A 22,431-nucleotide genomic window follows, 5' to 3' on the forward strand; every position below is an offset into this window, starting at 1 on the left:
ATCAGATTTAGTTTTATTCAGTAATGATGCATGTTTCAAAAACAATGTTTGGGAAGAAACATTGAAAATTACATCTGCTATTCACTGAAATCATCTGCTATTTATTGAAGGATACTGCTTTTTTTTAAGCTTTGTGCATAGACCTGAAAAAAGAGGTGATGCTATTTTAAAAATTGGTTTAACTATAAAGTGTGGATTTTTCGCATGCATTCTGGGAGTTTAAGTCCATAGTCATCAAGAGGCCATAGTTCCCCATCTCTGCTTTAAAGCATTGGAATCTTTCTAGCACTTTTTTTTTCTGGCTCCTATTGTAACTTGAAAAAACTGGATTCCGTGAACAGTCAAAAAATATATTCAAGCAAGGGCTAAAATATGTATTTTGAATCATTTTGAAAGACCTGTTATGTTGAGATGATTAAAAAATAAATGTTAGGCTTCCAATAGCTTTTGGTCTTGATGGATGTCTATTATCTCTAGAATCTTATCATCCAGCTGTTGAAATTAAAAATGGAAAGGGGATGTTATCCCATTTTCTGCAGAGTTGCACAGAAACCTGGATTTTGCAGACCTTTATCCTGACCCAACAGATGTTGCCTTATGTTCTTAAATCCCACGAGACACTTTCCAGGATGACTACATCTAGGTCTAATTCCAATAGAGAGGCAGAGTCTTAGAGGACTGAAATAGAGAGGCAAGGATTTATATTTCATGGCAATTGGAGATGAATTATTATAAACCATTTAAGATAAACGTAATCCTCGACTTATGATCCCAACTGAGCCCAACATTTCTGTTGCTAAGCAAGGCAGATGTTAAGAGAATTTTCCCCATCTTATGACCTTATTGCCACAGTTATTAAGCAAATCACTGCAGTTATTAAGTGAACCATGCAGTCATTAGGCGATTATAGCTTCCTTCATAGTCTTTGCTTGTCGGATGTCAGCTGAGAAGGTTACAAATGGTGATCACATGACCCCAGGATAGTGCAACTGTCATAAATGTATGCCAGTTCTCAAGAGCCTGAATTTTGATCAGATGACAGTGGGGATGCTACAACAGTTACATGTGTGAAAACCGTAAGTCACATTTTTTTAGTTCTGCTGTAACGTCGAATGATCACTAAATGAATGGTCGTAAATTGGTATTTCTGTTGTAAGCAAAAGTGGGCAATCACAGGATTATTTTCTGAAAGACCATCACTGTTCAGAAGCCAGCTATACTGAAATGGGGAATATTCTTTTATTTTCTTCGTCCCTTTAGGCCAACCATTTTTATGTCAGAACCTGTGAAACAGTGAAGTAAAGGACAACTGCTGTTGTCACATTTTCCAAAGCCTGATTAACTCCCAGTATGAGATGAAATTAAAAATAGCACTCATTTTCCAGTATCATCATCTTTGTATGTTTACTGAACACAGGGCAACTGCAGGCTCTGCCACAGATCTGTAATATGTGGTTTTCTCTTTCTCTCTGTATCTCTGTATATATTTTTTTCTGCATGTGCATGTGCATGCATATATGTATATGTATATGCATATGGAATGGGACAACTCACCACTGCCAACTTGGCATGTCTAACTTACCGTGGGCCAATTCACCATGGGATAACACACTGTGGGGCAATTTAACAATTCAATTGTTTAAAATTAAAAAAAAATATTTAATTTTTGTCATTCACATTTCATTCTGTCCCTCCTTTTTCATCCCTTCTTTAATGATTCTATTCTACCCTTTCTTTGATATTAGTGTAACTCTTGTCCCACAGTGAGTTGTCCTGCAACGAGTTGGCCATAGAAAGTTGGCTGCGGCAAGTTGGCCATGGTGAGTTGGTCATGGCGAGTTGCTCACGGCAAATTGTCATAAATATGTGTGTCTGTGTGTGTGTGTGTGTGTGTGTGTGTGTGTGTGTGTGTATCTATACTGTATCGGTATGTGTATCGGTATGTGTGTGCATATGCATTTGCTGAATAAGCATCACGGAAAGTTAGGCCACCATACCTGGAGTGCAAAACTCCAGACAATCATTACAGTAAACAGTGCCAAAGACATTATTTGATTCTATGTACTAGTTGCCCAGATTTTACAGTTCTCTTTTACTCAAGGGTGGAGAAAAGCAGAGCTTATGACTATAATGACAATTTCCTCATATTCATATATATTTAACAAATCTGTATATTTAAACAAAAGAACCTCAGCATCCAAGTGGGTTGGGGAGGGTATATAGTACAAAGCAAAGAGGTAATGATAATAATGGGCACTTTCTAGCCCTTTCCAAGGTTGCTTAATTGAATCTCCTTAACTTTATTCTTGTTGTTAATAGGCAAATGCAAAATCACTATTCATTTTTCCATGCAATGTATAATTTTCATATCCTATCAGACAAAAAAAGATCATTTTTTTTTATAAATCAGGCAACAGGACTACAGTTTCTTGCCATGCTGCAAGGGAAGGCCAAACTTTGGTTCTCATCTGGATAACTGGCCAAAGATTTTGTCTCAGTGCTGGTTCAAGGGTATAGGAGGCCCCTAAACTGCACTGACTGATAGTGCCACTTCTGGCCACTGAAAATATTTTAGAATCATTTTTTAGAATGATTCAGATGTAGGGGCAGTATTTAGTGCCCTGTAAACTTTGATACTGCAATGTCGCGTGGTCGCACAGAGAGACGGACACTTGAGCTGGGTAGTACTTCTTTATTTGATCAGGAATGAAGCTGAGCCAAAGGGGTTACCTGGCGTCTCTTTATACCTGCCCAGGTGAATCGCAGCCAATAGATTCAAACCTGGGCTTCCCGCCAGTGCAGGTGGCCAATGGATTTAAACCCTGGCTTCCCGCCAGAGCTGACCATGCCCTGGGGCTGTCAACGACTAGCTCTATTCAGGCTTTCCCGCCAAAAGCGGTTATAGCCTGGAGCTGTCCAGCCCCTGCTGTGCTGACATTCTGTGTATGCTTTAAGAGCATACAATACAGATACCCAGGACAAGTACTTACCCAGCCTACTTCTAAAGGTGGCCTGTCTTGTGCTATGCTACTCGTCTGTCACCTCCCTTTTTGTATTCCTGGATATTGGTACAAGAGATGTTGCCCACAAAATGACTGTATTTGAAAGCCAATGCAATTTTTTCTCAGCCTTTTTCATTGTTCTATACATAATACATATACTTTGGCCAGAAAATTGTTTAACTTACACATAAAATCAAGTGAAGAATAAACAAATACCTCAAAGTAAAAAAATAGTGTCAAATCAATGACTATTTTTTCTAGAAATTGCTAACACTTGCATCACAAAGATTTACCACTGTGTCCCATTCACTGGGATTTATTTACCTATTTTCAAACAGGTTTTGAGATTTTTTTTTCCCTTCCAAATTTCTCAGAGAAACACCATTCCGGGTTCCTGAGCAAATGAATTCTAAGACTTTTTCCTGCCTTGTATGCAACAGAGTGAGAACAAGGAGAGAGAAGTGGTTAGAATCAGAATAATTGTTAAAGTGTACCTGATGGAGAAATATGTCTCCAAGAGATGGAAGGATCAGGTTTCCCTGTAGCTAAGCAGGCCAGTGTGATGTTGCTTCCTTCATTCGCCACAATATCATTTGAAATATGACTTATCTTTGGAGAAACTGAAAGGAAAGAACACAAAGCAATTAAATATTTCCTTATTCATGACATTCCTTTAAGCTAATTACTTTAGTGAAGTCATCATAGTTAACAATAGGATATTTCTTTAAGGCACCTTTAATGATCCAGTACCCTTCAGATGAAATGGATTTTATATCACATACTCTCAAACAACAACTATCTTTGTTCCAAAATTGTAATCTCCAGGAAAATAAATTGTATGAGCCACTGAAACTGTGAACTTCAACATGAAGCACTATTTTTGAGGCAATGTAGTAGCACTCTAATGTGCCTTACATTTGTGTTTTGGCCGATACAATATTTAGTCTTACAGAGCTACGTGTATTTCAGGAATTCTGATTTTTTTTTCACCACCTATCAAGGAATGATTTCAGTGAAGAATGTTTCTATCTTTGGAGACTTCATGTATAATTTTATACAGTTCTGAATTGGAGGAAACATTTTTTTTACTGAATCTGTCCTAATAAACTGACTATTGTAGTGTCCCTGTAATAAATGTTCATGAATTTTACCCAACTCATCTTATCTTCATAAAAGTCTAATGAGTTAGTTTAAGCTGAAAAATAGTGACTGGTTCAAGATCACAGAATGGATTTTTTTAGACCAACATAGGTTGAAACCTGGGCTTTCCTAGACTTGAGCTGTAGACTAATGGATATACTGTAGTTTTATTCATCAACTTTCAGGGGTTGCATACAGCCAGGAAGGATATGGGCACACAAACATCCCCACAAACAGGTATTGCTTTCCATCTTATAGATGGATAAAGATGTGAGTTCTTATCATTCAGTTTTTCATTGGATTATTGATTGATTATTGATTGATTATTTATTTCATAAGTTTATTTGCTGCTCATCTCATTGTGGGGCTACTTTGGGTGACTTGATTAGAACCAGGAACGCTTGATTTCAGCCAGTATTTATTTACCTTACAATAGCCCCCTACAAAAAGTCACTTTCCCCTTCTTGAAATATTATTCCTGCAGAAGAAAGTAGAGGAAACTAAACAAGGATTTCCCATTCCCTCTTCCTGGAAACTGGTCCAGCAATGCAGTCCTAGCTAGCATATAAGCATTTTCAAATAAGGTCGTGTTTTTTTTTTTCCTGTCAGAGGGATTGTTATCGGTAATGTGCTAAACCAGGGGTCTTCAGACTCGGCCCTTTTATGACTCATGGACTCATGCCTGGCTGAGGAATTCTGGGAGTTGAAGTCCATGAGTCATAAAAGGGCTGAGTTTGAGACCCCTGTGCTAAACCATTCACCCAGCACTGAAGTAAGTGGTAGCCAGGCCTTAGCCAAAGTGAGTGGAAGTGACTCAGCCCCTATCTCATGCTCCTTTTTCTAGTTTTCTTTCTGCCATCTCTCTCTCTCTCCCCCCACTCTCTCTATCTCTCATATTATATTTTCCAGATGTTAATATATCCCCACCTGTTCTTTTCTGCCTTTTGCCAACAGCACCTCCAAAGATAGGAGGAATCAATATTTAGATGGTCAGTATACAGTGTGGTCTTCTAATGATCATCAGTACATCGAGGAAACACCCCCCCCAGCTCTAATGATAAGTATTAAGTTGCCTTGGTTAAACAGCTCTATAAAAATTATACAGCAGCAGAATCAATAAAAATAATTCTAACCAGCTTTCTTTCACAAGAGTTGTTGCAAGGCTACATCAACACACATCGATCATTTCCAGGCAGTCTTCCAGGAAAAGAAGGAGTGCAAGGAATGTTTATTGAATCTAGCCTCGTGACATCCCCCTTTTTGCGTTGCCTCCTTGGAAAGCAACCGTTCAGCATTTTTCATGCCTTTTTTCATTTTTGCCTTTTAATTTCTACTAAGTACCATTTCTCAATAGCTAGGAGGGGAATTGCTCCATTTTGCTTCCCAGAGATGGGAAAAGAATTTGACAACATCTCCAGTTTATTTCTACAATACAATTTGTTTACATGTGGGCACAGTTTTCAGTGATTGATTTTTCCCCCTGAGGAGACTTACATTTGAAGTGCTGCGTAACAACAAATGACATGGTAAACACTTGGAAAGACCAGGCTGTGCAAAGCCACTTTTAATCCTCTGGGAGTCTTTAAAAGAAGCAGAATGTGGATTGTTGCCAGATTCAAGCACTCTAAGAAGGGATTTCTGCATGCAGGAACATGGGCTATGCCTTATTTTCTTTGCAGCCCTCATTCTTTCCCCACTGTGCACACTGGAACCTCAATAGGTGGAGAGAACATCTCTCTAATATCTGTTCCTGGAAAGAGATGAAAACAAAATATTCATGCCCCTACATGTTGCCCTGCAGGAAACAGAATACTGGAGAAGTTCTTTCTTCTTCATCTTTCTTCTTCTTCCTTCTTCTTAACATCTTCCTTCTTCTTCCTCTTTTCCTCTTCTCTTTCTTCTGCTTCCTCTCTTTTTTCTCTTCCTCTTTTTCTCCTCCTCCCTTTCCTCCTTCCCCCTTTATTTTATTTAAATGCAGAGGGGAAACCACATTTTTTAAAAAAAAGCATAAAAGCAATTTTGGTGCCTTGGCTGAATAGACCGAATAAAAAGAAGACTCAGTTTAAATTGGTTTAAATGCAGAGGCAGTTATTCTTAAAGAGGTGTGGAATGCCCTGATGATGAAGTAAGTATGATGTGCACATTTGTTGTTCTCTGTTAATCCAGAGTCTATTAGCCCCTCAAAACAGATTTATGTGCCACAAGCTGCAGACACTGTACTAGGTTATCAATAGCAAGACTGACATTTGTCCTATATTAGTTTATTAAAAGGGAGGGTTTATTAAACACTGTCTCAGAAATGTACAAAGAAAAGAGATAAAGGTGGTAGATTGGCCAAACCACTGTATGCACTGCTTGTGCTTTTTCCTTAATTTTCAGATTTATCTGCTTCATCAGTAGAGAGTTATATTAATACATAATCCCCGGGAAGATTGTGCAAATGTTACACTATTTATAATTCAGGAGAAAAAGCAGAAGATAAACTTTTTTTGAATAACTCTCTGGTATAATTCCCTTCATCTTGTTATATATGTAAACAGAGACGTGTGGGTTTCATTTTGACTAGCTAAATTTAAATGAAGGTAAAACCAGAGAAAAATGCAGAAATTGAAATATGATTGCACAGCTTGCCACAACTTCATTATATTCAACATATTCAACAAGTGTTATATTCAACAGTGCTATCTGAGGTGAGAACAGCAGCAGAAACATATTCTACAGCAAAGTGTCAGTAACAGAAAAAGGACAGCTGACAAATAGCAACTACCTCATCCTTAGGATTGAGACTTCTGTATCTTTCAGAGTGTATTTTAACCAGCAGTATCCACCAGGTTTGGTGAAAATCCTTAAGACAGAGGCCACAATGTTGCACTGAAGCTCCACATACATAATATAATAAGCAAGGCTTCAATTACATCCTTGACTTTCTTGCCCATGCTTGGTGAACACTCTAGTTTCAACAAGTGCATAATAGGCACATTTCACAAAACCCTAAAGCAAGTCACTAGGCTCACATACGTGAGCACTGTGTAGTCTTAAAAGAACAGAATTAAAAGTGCCTTTATCATACTCTGCACAGAAAACAATTCTTTTGATACATATTTTTTTTACCAAGTTTGGAGAGCAAGGATCATAAAATGAAAAGTTCTTAGTGCTACTTAGTAAGTTGCAGAACATGCCCACTGACAGCAGTGCCAAGTGAATAGAACAGAACAGAACAGAACAGAACAGAACAGAATATTGGCCAAGTGTGATTGGACACACAAGGAATTTGTCTCCGGTGCATAAGCTCTCAGTGTACATACAAGCAACAAGTGAAAAATCATAATCACAATCTTCATAAAAGTACATTTATCATAAATTATAATACTGTACAACACTCAGTGATAGGATACTAAATAAGCAAACAACATAAATCATATTAGGATACTAAATAAAACAATTAATATAAATCATAAGATACAAGCAACAAAGTTATAGTCATAAAAAGTTAAGGAGACAGGAAAGATGAGAAGGATAATAGAATACAACCTTACTAGGTAGTTTGACAGTGTTGTGGGAATTAGTTGTTTAGCAGAGTGATGGCGGGGGGGGGGACTGTTCTTGTGTCTAGTTGTTCTGGTGTGCAATGCCCTATAGTGTCGTTTTAAGGGTAGAAGTTAAAACAGTTTATGTCCAGGATGTGAGGGATCTGTAGATATTTTCACAGCCCTCTTTATGGCTCATGCAGTATACAGGTCCTCAATGGAAGGAAGGCTGGCAGCAATTGTTTTTCTGCAGTTCTAACTAACTATTGTAGTCTGTGTCTGTCTTGTTTGGTCGCAATATCAAACCAGACAGTTATAGAGGTGCAAATGAGACATGAAGAAAGTTTTCGATTTCCTCATGTAATGTTTCATTCCTTGTTGTGCTACTTTTCAAAACTTATCATATGGACCAGGTGCAAATGGGAAAATTTCAATCCTATTAATTTTTTTTTTAAAAAAAATCAGTTTAAATAAGCAATACACTGACTTTATCCTCACTCCACATTAAGAAACTAATTTCATTGTGTTAAAAGCTTGAAAGAAGTCTAGTTTAAATAATTACATATTTATTTAATAATCGTTAAACTATTAAATACTAAATGTAACTATATTTAAAGGTAAAAATACTTAAATTATTAAATCCACAAAGCTCAGGTTTTTATCTCATGATTGACTATTGGTATAATATGGAGTGCAAAATGTTTTGGGTGTTTTTTTTTTACTTTGGGAAATACTGCCTTAATTGAAGCTACACAGGGGCCACATAAATGGTAGAGGACATTTTGAATCCAAAACATTGGAAATGGATTCATAGTACATGTGTTAAATTAGATAATAAGCTACAATTCTCTGACATCTCTGTGGAATTTCTTCAATTTTTAGCTGATGTCTTATTAATGTTCTGTTTACTTTCTGGAAGGCGTGGATGAGCTGAGATATCAATGGGATTGCTTCCACATATCTTTAATGTAGCCCCACAGCCAAGGTGGCATTTTGAGAGCTGAAGGCTATGAAGCAATTAGGAGGTTAGGATGGAGGATTAGAGTCTAAATAGAGGGACTCTATTGTACTAAATATGACCAAACACAGGCTAAAAGTGCAGGTATTTTTTTTGTGGCAAAAACTATGGCTCTCAGTTCAGTTTCAGAACTCATCAGTTCAATTATTTCAACTAGGAAGGAAGGTGCTTAATATATACCTTAGAGACCAGAATGGGTAATACTTAAAGGCTTACTTTTCCATTTACTAATATAAGATCAGAGTCTGACTATGGGTAAAAAGTAAAATAATCAGCAGTAGCTAGGATACACCTAGGGTACAGTTTTTGAAGTATGTTCTTCAACACATGCCGTTTCATGCATAGTTTCATGTCAAACTGTCAGCCAGTGGGCTGGATGCGTCACATGCAGGCCACACCCACCCCAGCTTTATGCAAAGGCAAAAAACATTGTGATACATCATGATATGTCATGTGACATGATCAGGTTTGACATCCGTGATGTAGACTTTTAACCAGTGCTTTTTTTGTAAAAGAAAAAGGTGCCGGAAGTCACACATGTCATACAACCCGCCTTGCCTACCATACAAGGTTCCATCCAGAAAAGGTGCCGGAACTTTGTTCTGAGCGTTCTATGACAAAAAAAGCCCTGCTTTTAATAATGATACACAATTTACATCTTTGTAATAAATTATTCTTAACATATACATTTTATGTACTTTTCAAACTATATACCATATTTAGATGCAACTAATTTTAATACAATCCTTCCTTCCTTCCTTCCTTCCTTCCTTCCTTCCTTCCTTCCTTCCTTCCTTCCTTCCTTCCTCCTACCTTCCTTCCTTCTGTGTTGTTTAAAACAACACAGACACAAGCAGAATCTGTGTCCTGCCTTAGCAAAGACTCCTTAGGGTCTTGTGAATTTATCTATGAATTTCCCTATTACTCATGGATTTACAGTGCATAGTGACAAATAAACTGATTGTTGCAGACCATTTCCTGGGAATGGATTCTTTCTTGAATCAACTCTGAAACAGTTCTTGCAAATATTTCTGGAGTGTGCCCAACCTTACTTCCATATCTATAATATAATTCTTCCTACTTTAATTATTTCTTTCAAAATGGAATCAATATAATTATTCTATGATACTTTATTTAAATAGTTGGAGCACTTTGATGAAATACTGGTCTTCCATCAAGCACCCTCCTATGACTAAAACTGAGTAACATCATAGCTTCTTTAATGAATACCATCAATATGCTGGAGGATATTCAGTGTAAAAAAGAGGATACGAATCCTGTACATGAAATCTAAATTAGAAAAAAAAAAGAATACAGAATGAATGGATAGCAGGTTGAAAAATTCAGCGATACTTCAGGGGTAGAATATGGTTTAATTAGAAGGATTTGCAAAAAAGTCTTCTTTTTAAAAAAAGGTTTAATATAGCAAGGAATGATTGAATAATATTACAGGAAAGCCTTAAAAGATCACTGATATGACTTGACTTTAATTATGTGTTCAATATTTTTAAAATTTAGTGTGAAATGCAATGTAGTAGCACAAAGTATGGCAGTGCTACGTTAAAATGCTATGACAGAGGAAACATTGACTCCCATACATGTTTCATATGTAAATAAAAAATAGTAATTTCTCATTGCCAAATCAATTTCTTATAAGGCAATTTTAAGGAAATTATAACAAAACACAAAATATAATAATTGTATTTCAAAAACAAAAAGCTTCTGATTAAAAGAGAAAGTTAAATAATTTAAACATATTTATAAGTGTAATTTTCAAATTGTCATTCTTCTAGTTATTAATTCCTTAAAATACTACAGGGATCAACAAAATGGGGTAAAACCGCTGCATTTGTTGTTTCATTTTTATTATGTTCACCTCATAAACTTACAAAAATTACTAACTCTTTTTTTTAAAGCATTCATTTACTAAATGTCTGGCAGCTTACATTGGGGTGCTATTTGCTAGATAAGGCAGGACTTTACATGTTTTCACTCATGATTTCCTTGCCTTCTAGGTGAAGCGATAACTACTCTATTTGCTGAAAACTGTGCCTGAAGAGACGGAAAGAAAATAACATGAAAGCTACCTGTGTATAGCAGTCCTTGTGCCAGGATCTGATTCATCTTCATAATGAATGCATGTCAGGTGACTTTTAGATTTATAGAATTTACAGAATTAGAATCTTCCAAATACTCATCTCTTTCAAGTACAAAATCACTACCTAAACATTGCTGATAAAATGCAAAAACAGTTTAAACTTTTCTATCTGAAATAAATAAAACAGTGTACAACATTAAGTGAACCAGAAATACGATTATAAGCAACTGTGAAATTCTTGAAATTCTGAGAAATATGGGAAATGTATATATGTAAAGAGAAATCCTTGCCTCTTTAGATATTAATATATTATGTGGGGCTGACTTTAAAAAAAATCTGTAAGGAGTCTTCAGCTGATTAAAAAACTAACTAATACTCCTTTACATATCATTCATAGCTGTATCTTTTCTCTGTGGTTAGAATGTAAGATGGAAGGAAATTCATTTCTCATAAATCTACTGGATAGAATAATACCTGCACATCATAATTCATACTCTGAATGCACAAAGGCTAGAGATTTAGATTATTTTTTTTAAAAAAAGGGATTACAAATTTGGGTCATCTGATAGGACAAAATACTATAGGTACAGAATTAAATATCCAGAACAGCAGCCAAATCTGACCAACGTGGTCATAAGGCAATGTTAACAATATACCTGTGAATGGAACCACTAATACTCCAAAGGATTTAAAAAAGAGTTCCACGAAACTGTATTCACAAATAATTTTTTTTAAAAAAATAAAACTAGGAGTTTTTAGTCATGTGATTATCCAGTTTACAGTCTTACATGATCCAATCAATACAAAAGCTAATAGTGGCACAAAGAGCCATGGAAAGATACATGTTCGTCCTGTGCGCTCCCACAGGGAGGGCCTTCTCAGGGTGCCGACGGTTAAGGAGTGCCGGCGGGTGATCCCCAGGGGGAGGGCATTCTCTGTGGGTGCGCCTGCCCTTTGGAATGATTTACCGGTGGAACTTCGGACCGCCCCCGATCTGCGTACATTTCGCCGGGATCTGAAAACTTGGTTTTTTGATCTATCAGGCCTGGACTGAAGGGGTTTTAGCTTTTAATACTGTTTTAATTGTTGGGCTTATGTAATTTAATCTATTTTAATTTATACTATTTTTATATCATATTTTATGTTGCCCTGTAAACCGCCTTGATTCCTTTGGGAATAGGGCGGTATAAAAATTTAAATAAATAAATAAATAAATAAATTACAAGACAAGATAAAAAGACCTGTACATGGATTAGAGAACAAATGAAAGTATACAATATCGTCAAGACAGTAAAAGAATCAAAATGGAAATGGGCCAGGCACCTAGCAAGAAGAACTGATGGCAGGTGAACCAAGGCAGTCATAGAATGGATCCCACTTGATACAAAAGCATCTCCACAAAAGAGACCTAAAAGAAGATGGATCAACAACATCAGCAAATATTGCGGGCTCAACTGGCAAAGGAAGGCTCAGGACCGTATACGTTGGAAACCTGCAGAAGGAGCCTTCATCCTGCAGTGGGTGGACAATGGCTAGAATGATGATGTTGATATCAGTTCTGTAAGTTTGCAAGAATTAAATTTAATGGTGAAAATAGTTTGAAAGGTTACAAGTTACAGTGGTGTCTAGCCTAGCCTCCTGAAATATATCTCTAATGTAAATACAAGAACGACCCATTAATTACACTAGAAAATACTGCAGCTGCTGTAACTGAAAACAACAATCTGGGAATAAGATAGTTTTGCCATTATTTATAAAATCAAGCACTAACATCCTAGAGCAGACATGTCAAACACAAGGCCTGGGGGCCAGATCCGCCCCGCGAAGTGGTTTCATGTGGCCCACGAAGCCATCCTGGAAACAGTGAGGGAACGGCCCCCACTGCCTTGGCCCTGGCCCAGAGACCCTCCTTCTGCCGGAGACCCTCAGATCTGTCCCACTCCAGCCCAGGCCCCCATAGGCACCCTTGATGCGAACGATGTAGAACTGCCATGCCCACCCAGTAGGCCATACACACTCTAGCCATGCCCACCCAGTAGGCCATGCCTACCTAGGCCATACCCACCCGGCCCCCTGAGGGCAACCGCAATGCTGATGCGGCCCTCAATGAAATTGAGTTTGACACCCCTGTCCTAGAGTAAGGCAAGGCAAATGACGTTTCTTTCCTACCTCTACTTTGTTTAATTTCTTTCTGGTAATACTTACTGCCTACTGAACTGTCATGTTCTCAGTATTGGAATCTACAGTAAATTTGGATGCAAATCACACACACCCTCTAAAAATCTGGACATTTTTCACACATTTAGGGCAATTCACACATTAAAATGATTGCTGCATCCAATGTACTAAATCTGTCAGTTTAAATTACAAACCATATTCCTGGCTTCTAATCCCATTAGTTAGAAATAAGAAAACCTGGATCATGTTAATATTGTAGTGCTAAGCACATTTAGAATCAAGGCCCAAAGAGCACTGTAAGAAATATTTCAAAGGCTTAGCCTACAATCTTCTTTTAGGCAAACATGTTCACACGACTGGACTCAACTGGCTCATATTTGCTTTTTTGTGTTCTTCATATTCAGCTTCACATCCTTCCTTTTGCACCTTAGCAGCCATGTTTGCCTTTTCTTGCTCCATCTGTTTTTACTCACTGACTCTTGTGGGGGGGGTAGGGGGCCTGGCTGGCTGATCATCCTGATACCATGTTTCCCTGAAAATAAGCCCTAATGTGCCTTTTGGAGCAATATACTAGTACATAGGCAACAAACATTGGTTCTTGCTTTGCCTCCTTCTTACACACCCCTCAGCATGCCTTCTGCAGTCTTAGATTCATCTCAGTTCTAGATTGAGGTTCACTTAATGTCTGTGCTGTTTAACAACAAATTTTCCATGGACATAAATCAAAGACTGCCTATAAAGTAATATTTTATCTACATTTGTACATGTATGAAAAGTCCCCAGTTGCCACGTTATCCTTCTAGTATCTTTATTACGGTCGTAGACCATTGTAAGAATACAAACCGAACTTTTTTTGGCTGGTAACAGATGAGGTGAGATATTTCTAACTGTAATACAAACAAAAGGAAAGGGACAAGTTCACTGTAGCATGGCTTCCCCCTACAATAGATTGAATTGATTGCAAACACCAGCAATTTGAAGCTGTGTGAAGATGATAGGTTAGTCTCAGACTGGTTTGTGAAGAATTTGGGGTAAAGGAAGGAGCAGCAGGGAAGTCGCTTGGCCTGATTTATAAAATGTTTTCAGTGGAAAAAAGAGGAAGGAGAAACAAAATCTGGTACTGATGTATTTTGTATGTGAGGAAGGGCATTCCAACTACGAATGACTTCAGACGGGCCAACTGGATATTCTATAACCATCCAGAATTCTCCTGCTTTGGGGGAGTCACCATAGAGGCCACCCCATCCCAACCATCTCATATAAAAGAGCCTTGGTGGAGCAGTGGGCCAATGCCTCCTTAAGTAACACCAGATGCCTGCAATTAGTGCAGGTTCGCATCCCACCAGGCTCAAGGTTGACTCAGCCTTCCATCCTTCCGAGGTAGGTAAAATGAGGACCCAGATTGTTGGGGGCAATTAAGCTGACTTTGTAATAATGCCGCTTAGGGGGTGTGTGAAAGCCCTAATAAGCAGGCATATACATAGAATGAAGGCTACTGCTAAGCTTGTAAGCCGCCCTGAGTCTTCGGAGAAGGGCGGGATATAAATGGAATTAAATTTTTTTTAAAAAGTCATCGTATCAAAAATTTCACTGTATTACCAGCCATGAAAAGTTCTGTTTGTATTCTTATGCTGGTCTATGACCGTAATAAAGATTTGATCGGAGTAAGGATGCATGCCTTTCTGAGCTCTTTAATGGAGAGATGAAATAGAAATGTCATAAAGAATTAAATAATTAATTAAAAAGCACTTATTGATGCACTTATATCCCCATATCCCAGGTATTACTCTATCATTTAAACAAACAAAAAGCACTGGATTGCTACATCAAAACCATGACCCCAATTAGATGGAATTAGTTCTGAATATTATACACAAGCTGCTTTGGCTTCTCAAGCAGAACCAAGGATTTATCCGATATGAATAAAGTTCATCCTACTTTCCTTTTTGGCTCATTTAAAGTTAGCTCCTTTCTAATATTTGCTGGTGCTTGCAGGGGCTACAGAAATTATTGAATAAATTAATGCCATTTCTAGAGAGCTTCAAATCAATGTACAGTTGCAAGGGGGACATTAAAATATTGTTATTTCTCCTCCAGGCTCTTTGCTAAGTGGGACTGTAATTTCCCTTTGCTTCTAAAACTGATAAAGAACGATTCAATAATGAAGCCAATGGAGTGCTAGTAAAAGCTGCCCTTTTGTAAATGATCTCAAGAAATCAACAAGAGCAGTGGAAATAACAATAGCAGCAACTTGATTTAAATCTCAGAGTTGGGCAACCAAGGGTTTAATGCTCACAAGCTGTTCTTTGGTCACAGCAGGGCACACAGAAAGAATAATAAAAGCTTTAGATTAAATCTACCCATACAAAGCAGAAGGACTTACTATTTAGCAACAAATACCAAGGGCTTATATTCCAATCTCTAAGCTCTATCTCAGTAATTGCTATACTGTCCCTATAAAGTAGGGATTCCAGATCCAGGCTGCCAAAAACAGACAACTATAATATTGCAGCAAAGAGTTAAGTGTCTTTGTTATCTGTTTGCTGCCATCCCATGGTCACTAAATTTGGGGGGAGGGGAGTGATGGCAGAGGGAGTGAGGTTGTTTGTTGGTGGAGAAAGATTGAAATTGGCCTTTCAAGTATCTCCATTATTTGCACACATTTAATGGAGGTCTAGCTGTGCATATATTGCAAGGCACCCATCCATGACTACCAACAACTTGATAGAATGGAGATTGCCACATCTTGCACAGCAGGCAGCCAATGTTACTACTGATCATCATAGAGGAAGATGTTACTGGCCTCTTTCTCTAAAGCACCATGGCCATTAATATGATGCCAGAGACACAATGGTTCTCCCTCCCCTCCTGCCATTCTCTTCAACCGCTGGAGCCCTTTTCACATCAAGAATTAGGACTGTTTTCAGTCCAAAATCCAGCTTGTCCCTTTTCCTGTTTCACTTGGGGAATGTTAAGAATTAAATATTAATCTTTTTTTTTTTCCTGCCCAAGATGGCGACGGCCGCAACTTAGGCTTCGGGCGCTCTTTGAGGGCTTCAAAGGATTTAGCTCGGGGAAGCCCACGGTATGTTGAGGCGATTCTGGGGGTGGGGGGTCTAAAAACAGTTGCTGGGCGCTGTTTCTTTGCGGCGCTGATCCCCCCCCTTCGAGCTAGCGGCTTTTGATATCTGCCGCCTGTCAACCTGCCGGCCCATGATGGCGCCGAACGCTGCTACGCTGTGAAACCCGAGATGTCAGCCCTGCTTTTTCATCTGCTGCTGGCCGAGGCGACTTCGTGCTGCTGTTGGTTGTGGCTACTCCGGGACTCGGGGGTTTTTAAAACAGCTGCTAAGCGCTGCTCCCTGTGGCGTTGAGCCCCCCCCTCCGAAATAGCGGCTTGTGGATTCTAGCGAGCGGTGCCGAGAACTGTCTGTCGACTGTTTGTCGACTTGCTGAGCCTCATCATGGTGCTGAGCGCTGCCATGTCGTGAAGCTCGGGACGTCTGCTTTGTTTCCATCTGCTCGCGGGCTGAGGCAGCTTTGGGGATTGGGGATTGTTGGAACAGCTGCTGGGCGCTGCTTTTCGTGACGCCGAGCCCCCCCCAACCAGCGGCCTGCTGATTTGAACGAGCAGCGCTGAGAATTTCCTGCCGACCTGCTGAGCTCCGTTATGGCGCCGAGCACTATTACAGCGCCGAGAAGCCCGGGACGCCTTGCCTGTCTTCCTTCCTCTGCTTGTTCGCCGTGGATACCCTCTGTTGTTGGAGGGGCAGCGGCGATGATCCCACCGGACGGAGATTCTTCCACTACCATCGGCTGGCTGGCACCGTTTTCTGCGGTGCGGAGCCTCCTCCTCCTCCCGGATGGTGGTTGCAGACTGTGGGCCTGGTCATCGGCCTCGGCGGACATGCTAGCGATCTTTCTGATTCGATGTAGCTGCTGGGACTGTCTCTTTCCTCCATTGGAGATGGTTTGGACTGGCGGACGGGCATTGACTGACGGCGCTGATTGGCGGTGTGAGGATCAACAGAGGCCTGGCCTCCCTGTCCTTTACTTTTTTGTTGCCAGGCAGGCGTTATGACTGGCTCTGTACCTGATGGGAATTAAGATCTCCCTATTGATAGTCCAGTGTGGACGGGACCGAACCGTGGTGGGAGGACGGTTTTGGACCGGTCAGCGTCCACCTCACTGGTGTGAGAGACCAGTTGGGGTGGGCCTGGCTCAGGATCCCCTTTTTCTCTCTCTGCTCCAGTCAGATGCCTCAGCCGGAGTGAGAGGACGGCTGAGGTTGTCTTTTGGATTTCCATCTCAGGTGAGAGCTGAGATGGCTTTGGCTTTGCAGATTGAGAGATACGCCCACTGGACTTTTTCTTTCTCCATCTATGTACCATCGACGAGCGATCCTCTGGATATATTTGCAACATCGGCCCTGAGAGACTATTCGAGTGCAATATGATCTATCGTTATTCCGAAGCGGACTTGTATGCCCTTAGGGCGGTTCCTGCCTCATGGGCGCGACCTGTCGCCTGTTTCCATACTCCCCTTAATGACGGGTCCAAGCTTTGGGACTCCGAGAGGTGGTTGGGCTTGGACAGGGGCCTCGAGTTAAGACGCGCTAAGAGGCCCCTGATAAGATTCTTAGCCGGTTATTTTAAGAGGTTAGGGAGGGGGAGGAAGGGGAGGGTGGGGAAGGAATTTGTAACCGGCACTCAGTCTGGACCTGTTAGAGGTCCCGACGGGACGGGGTCGGGGGAGGTGGCTGCTGGCGCTGGGAATGTGGGGGTGGGGCATCGAATCCCCACGGCGATAGGGTATGGCAGCAGGTGTTTGCGCGGAGGGCCATATCAACATCTGGGATCGCGCCCCCGCTATCTCCGAGCGGTGGCGCGCTCCGACCCTCCGGTTAGCACCCTCTTACCCGGGGATGAGGGTGATCAGGTCCCTGAGCTCAGGTTGGTCTATTTTAACGCTAGATCCGTAGTTAACAAAGCTCCCCTCATCCGTGATCTGATCGAGGAGGAATGTGCGGATCTAGCGTGCATCACGGAAACTTGGTTGGGTTCGGAGGGAGGGGTGCCTCTCACCGAGTTATGCCCGCCAGGTTTCCGGGTGCTGCACCAGCCACGGGCTCAGGGCAGGGGTGGTGGGGTGGCAGTGGTTATTCGGGAGACTTTGTGTCCCCGGGAGGCCACCATTGTCCAGATGGCCGGGAGTGAATCCCTCCTCTTGAGATGTGGTCCTCGGGTTCAGTTGGGCTTGTTGCTCACATACCTGGCACCCAGCTGTGTGGCAACAGCCCTGCCTGAGCTGCTCGACACCCTCTCAGGGTTGGCGGTGGAGTTCCCCAGGCTTATTGTCCTGGGTGACTTCAACCTGCCATCACTGGGGGGGTCGTCGGAGTTAGCTCGGGAGTTCATGGCTTCCATGACAGCCATGGGCCTGACCCAGGTTATTGAGGGCCCTACTCACGAGGGGGATCATACTCTCGACCTGGTGTTCCTGTCTGGACAGTGGTTGGATGATCTGGGAGGGGGTTCTCCGTCCATCACCCCTCTGTCGTGGTCAGATCATCACCTCCTGAGGCTGGTTTTCCGTCATGCCATCCCCCGCCGCTGGGCGGCGGAACCGACCAGGTGGTTCCGCCCCAGGCGCCTAATGGACCCGGACCGGTTCCAGAGGGCGCTTGGGCCGATACCTATCACCCTTACCCACAGCCCAGTCGATGCTCTGGTGGAGGCCTGGGAAACGGCTGCCACCAGGGCACTCGACTGTGTTGTACCCATGCGACCTCTGACTCGGCGCAGATCCCGTTGGGCTCCATGGTTCTCTGTGGAGCTCCGGGAGATGAAGCGTCGGAGACGAGGTCTAGAGAGCGGTTGGAGATCCAGCCGATCCGAATCCGACCGATTGCAGTTAAGAACCTTCATAAGGTCTTATCTTGCGGCGATAAGGACGGCGAAGTCTAACTACTTTGCCGCCCTTGTCGCGTCCGCAGATAATCGCCCGGCCGCCCTGTTTAGGGTGACTCGCTCCCTCCTTAACCAGGAGGTGAGGGAGGATCCCTTGCAGGGACGAGCCGAGGAGTTTAGTCATCATCTGACGGACAAAATCGCTCGGATCCGGACCGGCTTGGACTCTGACTGGGCAGAGTCTGATGTGGAGGAATCAGGCGGTCTTGAGCACGTTATCTGGACTGAGTTCGACCCTGTTTCCCCTGATGATGTGGACAGGATCATGGGGAGACTGAGCTCCACCACCTGTTTGTTGGATCCGTGCCCCTCCTGGCTAGCTTATGCGGCTCGGGAGGGAACACGAGGCTGGTTCCATGCAGTAATAACTGCTTCTTTGAAGGAGGGTGTCTTCCCTGCCGCCTTGAAGGAGGCGGTGGTGAGACCCCTCCTCAAGAAGCCTGCTTTGGACCCGGCTGTTTTAAACAACTATCGTCCAGTCTCCAACCTTCGCTTCCTGGCGAAGGTTGTTGAGAGTGTGGTGGCGCATCAGCTCCCTCTGTTCCTGGAGGAAACTGATTATCTGGACCCGTACCAATCGGGCTTCAGGCCCGGACACAGCACGGAGACGGCATTGGTCGCGCTGGTGAATGATCTCTGGAGGGCTAGGGACAGGGGTTGCTCCTCTGTCCTGGTCCTATTAGATCTCTCAGCGGCCTTTGATACCATCGACCATGGTATCCTGCTGCGGCGTCTCAGGGGGTTGGGAGTGGGAGGCACCGTCCTACGGTGGTTCTCCTCCTACCTCCAGGGCCGCTCGCAGTCGGTGTTGGCAGGAGGGCAGAGATCCGCCCCGAGGTCTCTCATTTGTGGAGTCCCTCAGGGGTCGGTTCTCTCGCCCCTCCTGTTCAACATCTACATGAAGCCGCTGGGCGAGATCATTCGTGGTTTTGGGGTGGGGTATCACCAGTACGCTGATGATACCCAACTTTTTCTTTCCACCCCGAACCAACCCAGTGATGCCCTCTCCGTGATGTCCCGGTGCCTGGAGGCGGTTCAGGTCTGGATGGGGAGAAACAGGCTTCGTCTCAATCCCGCCAAGACTGAGTGGCTGTGCATATCGGCGTCTCGGGTTAACCAAGTTATTCCACCTTTAACGATGGGGGGTGAGGTGTTACCCCCCGTTGATAGGGCTCGCAACTTGGGCGTCCTCCTGGATTCACGGCTCAATTTTGAAGATCACATAGGAGCCGTGACCAGGGGGGCTTTTGCACAGGTTCGCCTGGTGCGCCAGTTGCGTCCCTATCTGGACCGAGACGCCCTACGCACAGTCACTCATGCGCTTGTGACCTCCCGTTTGGACTACTGTAACGCTCTCTACATGGGGCTGCCCTTGAAGACCACTCGGAGGCTTCAACTGGTGCAGAATGCGGCCGCGCGAGTTGTAATGGGGGTCTCCCGATACTCCCATGTAACACCTCTACTCCGCGAGCTGCATTGGCTTCCGGTTGCCCTCCGGGTGAAATTCAAGGTGCTGGTTATCACCTATAAAGCCCTACATGGCCTGGGTCCGGGTTATTTGAGGGAACACCTGCTGCCGGCATCAAACGCCCTTCGCCCAGTGCGCTCTCACAGGGAGGGTCTGCTCAGGGTTCCGCCGGTGAGAGATTGCCGGCGGGTGACACCCAGGGATAGGGCCTTCTCAGTGGGAGCGCCTGCCCTCTGGAACCAGCTGCCGGTAGAGTTGAGGACTGCTCCCGACCTCCGATCATTCCGCCGGGGCCTGAAGACCTGGCTCTTTGAGCTCTCGGGCCCAGGCTGAGGAGAAAATTTTAACTGGGGTTTTAATGTACAGGGTGATTTAATGCTTTTTAATTGGTTTTAACTTTTGTATGTTTTGATTTTTAATTCCCTGTAAACCGCCCTGAGTCCTCAGGGAAAGGGCGGTATACAAATGCAAATATTAAATTAAATTAAATTAAATTAATCTGCATGTTTATGTACATGTGTACGTGACTTTGTCTAAATACGTTAGCAAATCTCAGTATTGCACAAACATTTTTACTGTGTGGGTTTCATTAACATATTTGTTTTGCACACAATTATTCTAATATGCACATATCTTAATTAGAGAGTTCAAAAACAAATCAGGCCATCTGTCTCTGAATTTGTATCTTGCTATAAAAGTGCAAATCAAATAATCTTCTCCCTACCTTTCTGTCGATAGTGTAGGCCCGGACATCACTTCTCAAATGTCATTTCTACCCTGTATACAATGGATGTGGGAGATTCACATGCTGTTTCGGTCTTCCCATTTGTCCCAGTATTGTCTGTACATCATAGATAATAATAATAATAAAGTTGGAAGGGACCTTGGAGGTCATCTAGTCCAACCCCCTGCTCAGGCAGGAAACCCTATACCATTTTGGACAAATGGCTGTCCAGTCTCTTCTTAAAAACTTCCAGTGTTGGAACATTCACCGCTTCTGGAGGCAGCTTGTTCCACTGGTTAATTGTTCTAACTGTCAGGAAGTTTCTCCTTAGTTCTAGATTGCTTCTCTCCTTGATTAGTTTCCATTCGTTGTGTCTTGTCCTGCCTTCAGGCACTTTGGAGAATAGCTTGACTCCCTCTTCTTTGTGGCAGCCCCTGAGACATTGGAACACTGCTATCATGTCATTAAACTAGACATACCCAATTCCAGCAACCGTTCCTGATATGTTTTAGCCTCCAGTCCCCTAATCATCTTTGTTGCTCTTCTCTGTACTCTTTCTAGAGTCTCAACATCGTTTTCACATCATGGTGACAGAGCTAAGACAGAGTGTGTATAACTGATTTTGAAGGATTTTCAGCCTGAAGGCAAGAGTAGCTTCTTAATTGTTTTCCATAAAGATCGCAGCCCCTGTAAAAAGTGGTGTAATTTCAATAATCCTCTCTTTTTGGTTAAATTCTATTTATTTCTACTCCCAGTGCTACAATACTAATAAGCTTTTGCCTCCTGCGGATGCTCTGTTCAGTAGTTCTCACTGCAGTTTGAACTGAGCCACGATCCATTGCCACATTGCTTGAGAGGGTGATTATTTATAGTTTACAAATCAGTTTATAAAGCACTTGGGGCCCCATTGTGATGAAATATGCCAGCCAAATGTAATTTGTTATCATTAGAACACAGCAAATTGTGCTGTGTGAATTATATTAGCAGTTTAAATCTAAGAACAATATTGGAGCCATGACTTATATTTTCTATCTCACTTTATTCCCAATTCTGCTATACAATTCTGACTTTCAGAAAGTATCCATCAGAAGTGCTAACTATCTAAGCAAAAGAAGGAAAAACATAATTATCATGTCCTCACTTCCCCGCAGCCCCCATTAGCCCTCTCCTAAGGCATTCTTAGTAGAAATCCCAAAACTGCATGTCTTCTTGGAAAGCCTATTTTTATTCCTCATTATGGTGAAGATTCAGTCTGGAAGAGATTTCCATTGCTAAGCATGACTTTACACTACATCCCCGAATTTACA

General features: G+C 42.2%; 1 protein-coding gene across 1 annotated transcript in view; it reads right to left on the reverse strand.

The window, feature by feature from the left end:
- NEGR1 (neuronal growth regulator 1) overlaps positions 1 to 22,431 on the reverse strand; it is a gene marked incomplete at its 3' end in the record, with an annotated part of 549,603 nt that overhangs the window by 189,136 nt on the left and 338,036 nt on the right. The window contains exon 3 of the mRNA XM_083360472.1: positions 3,497 to 3,622. Coding sequence (XP_083216598.1) covers positions 3,497 to 3,622 — 126 coding nt within the window. The remainder of the gene's footprint in view (positions 1 to 3,496; positions 3,623 to 22,431) is intronic.

The sequence above is a fragment of the Vipera ursinii genome (assembly GCF_947247035.1).
Source record: "Vipera ursinii genome assembly, chromosome: 3".
Taxonomy (NCBI): Eukaryota; Metazoa; Chordata; class Lepidosauria; order Squamata; family Viperidae; genus Vipera; species Vipera ursinii.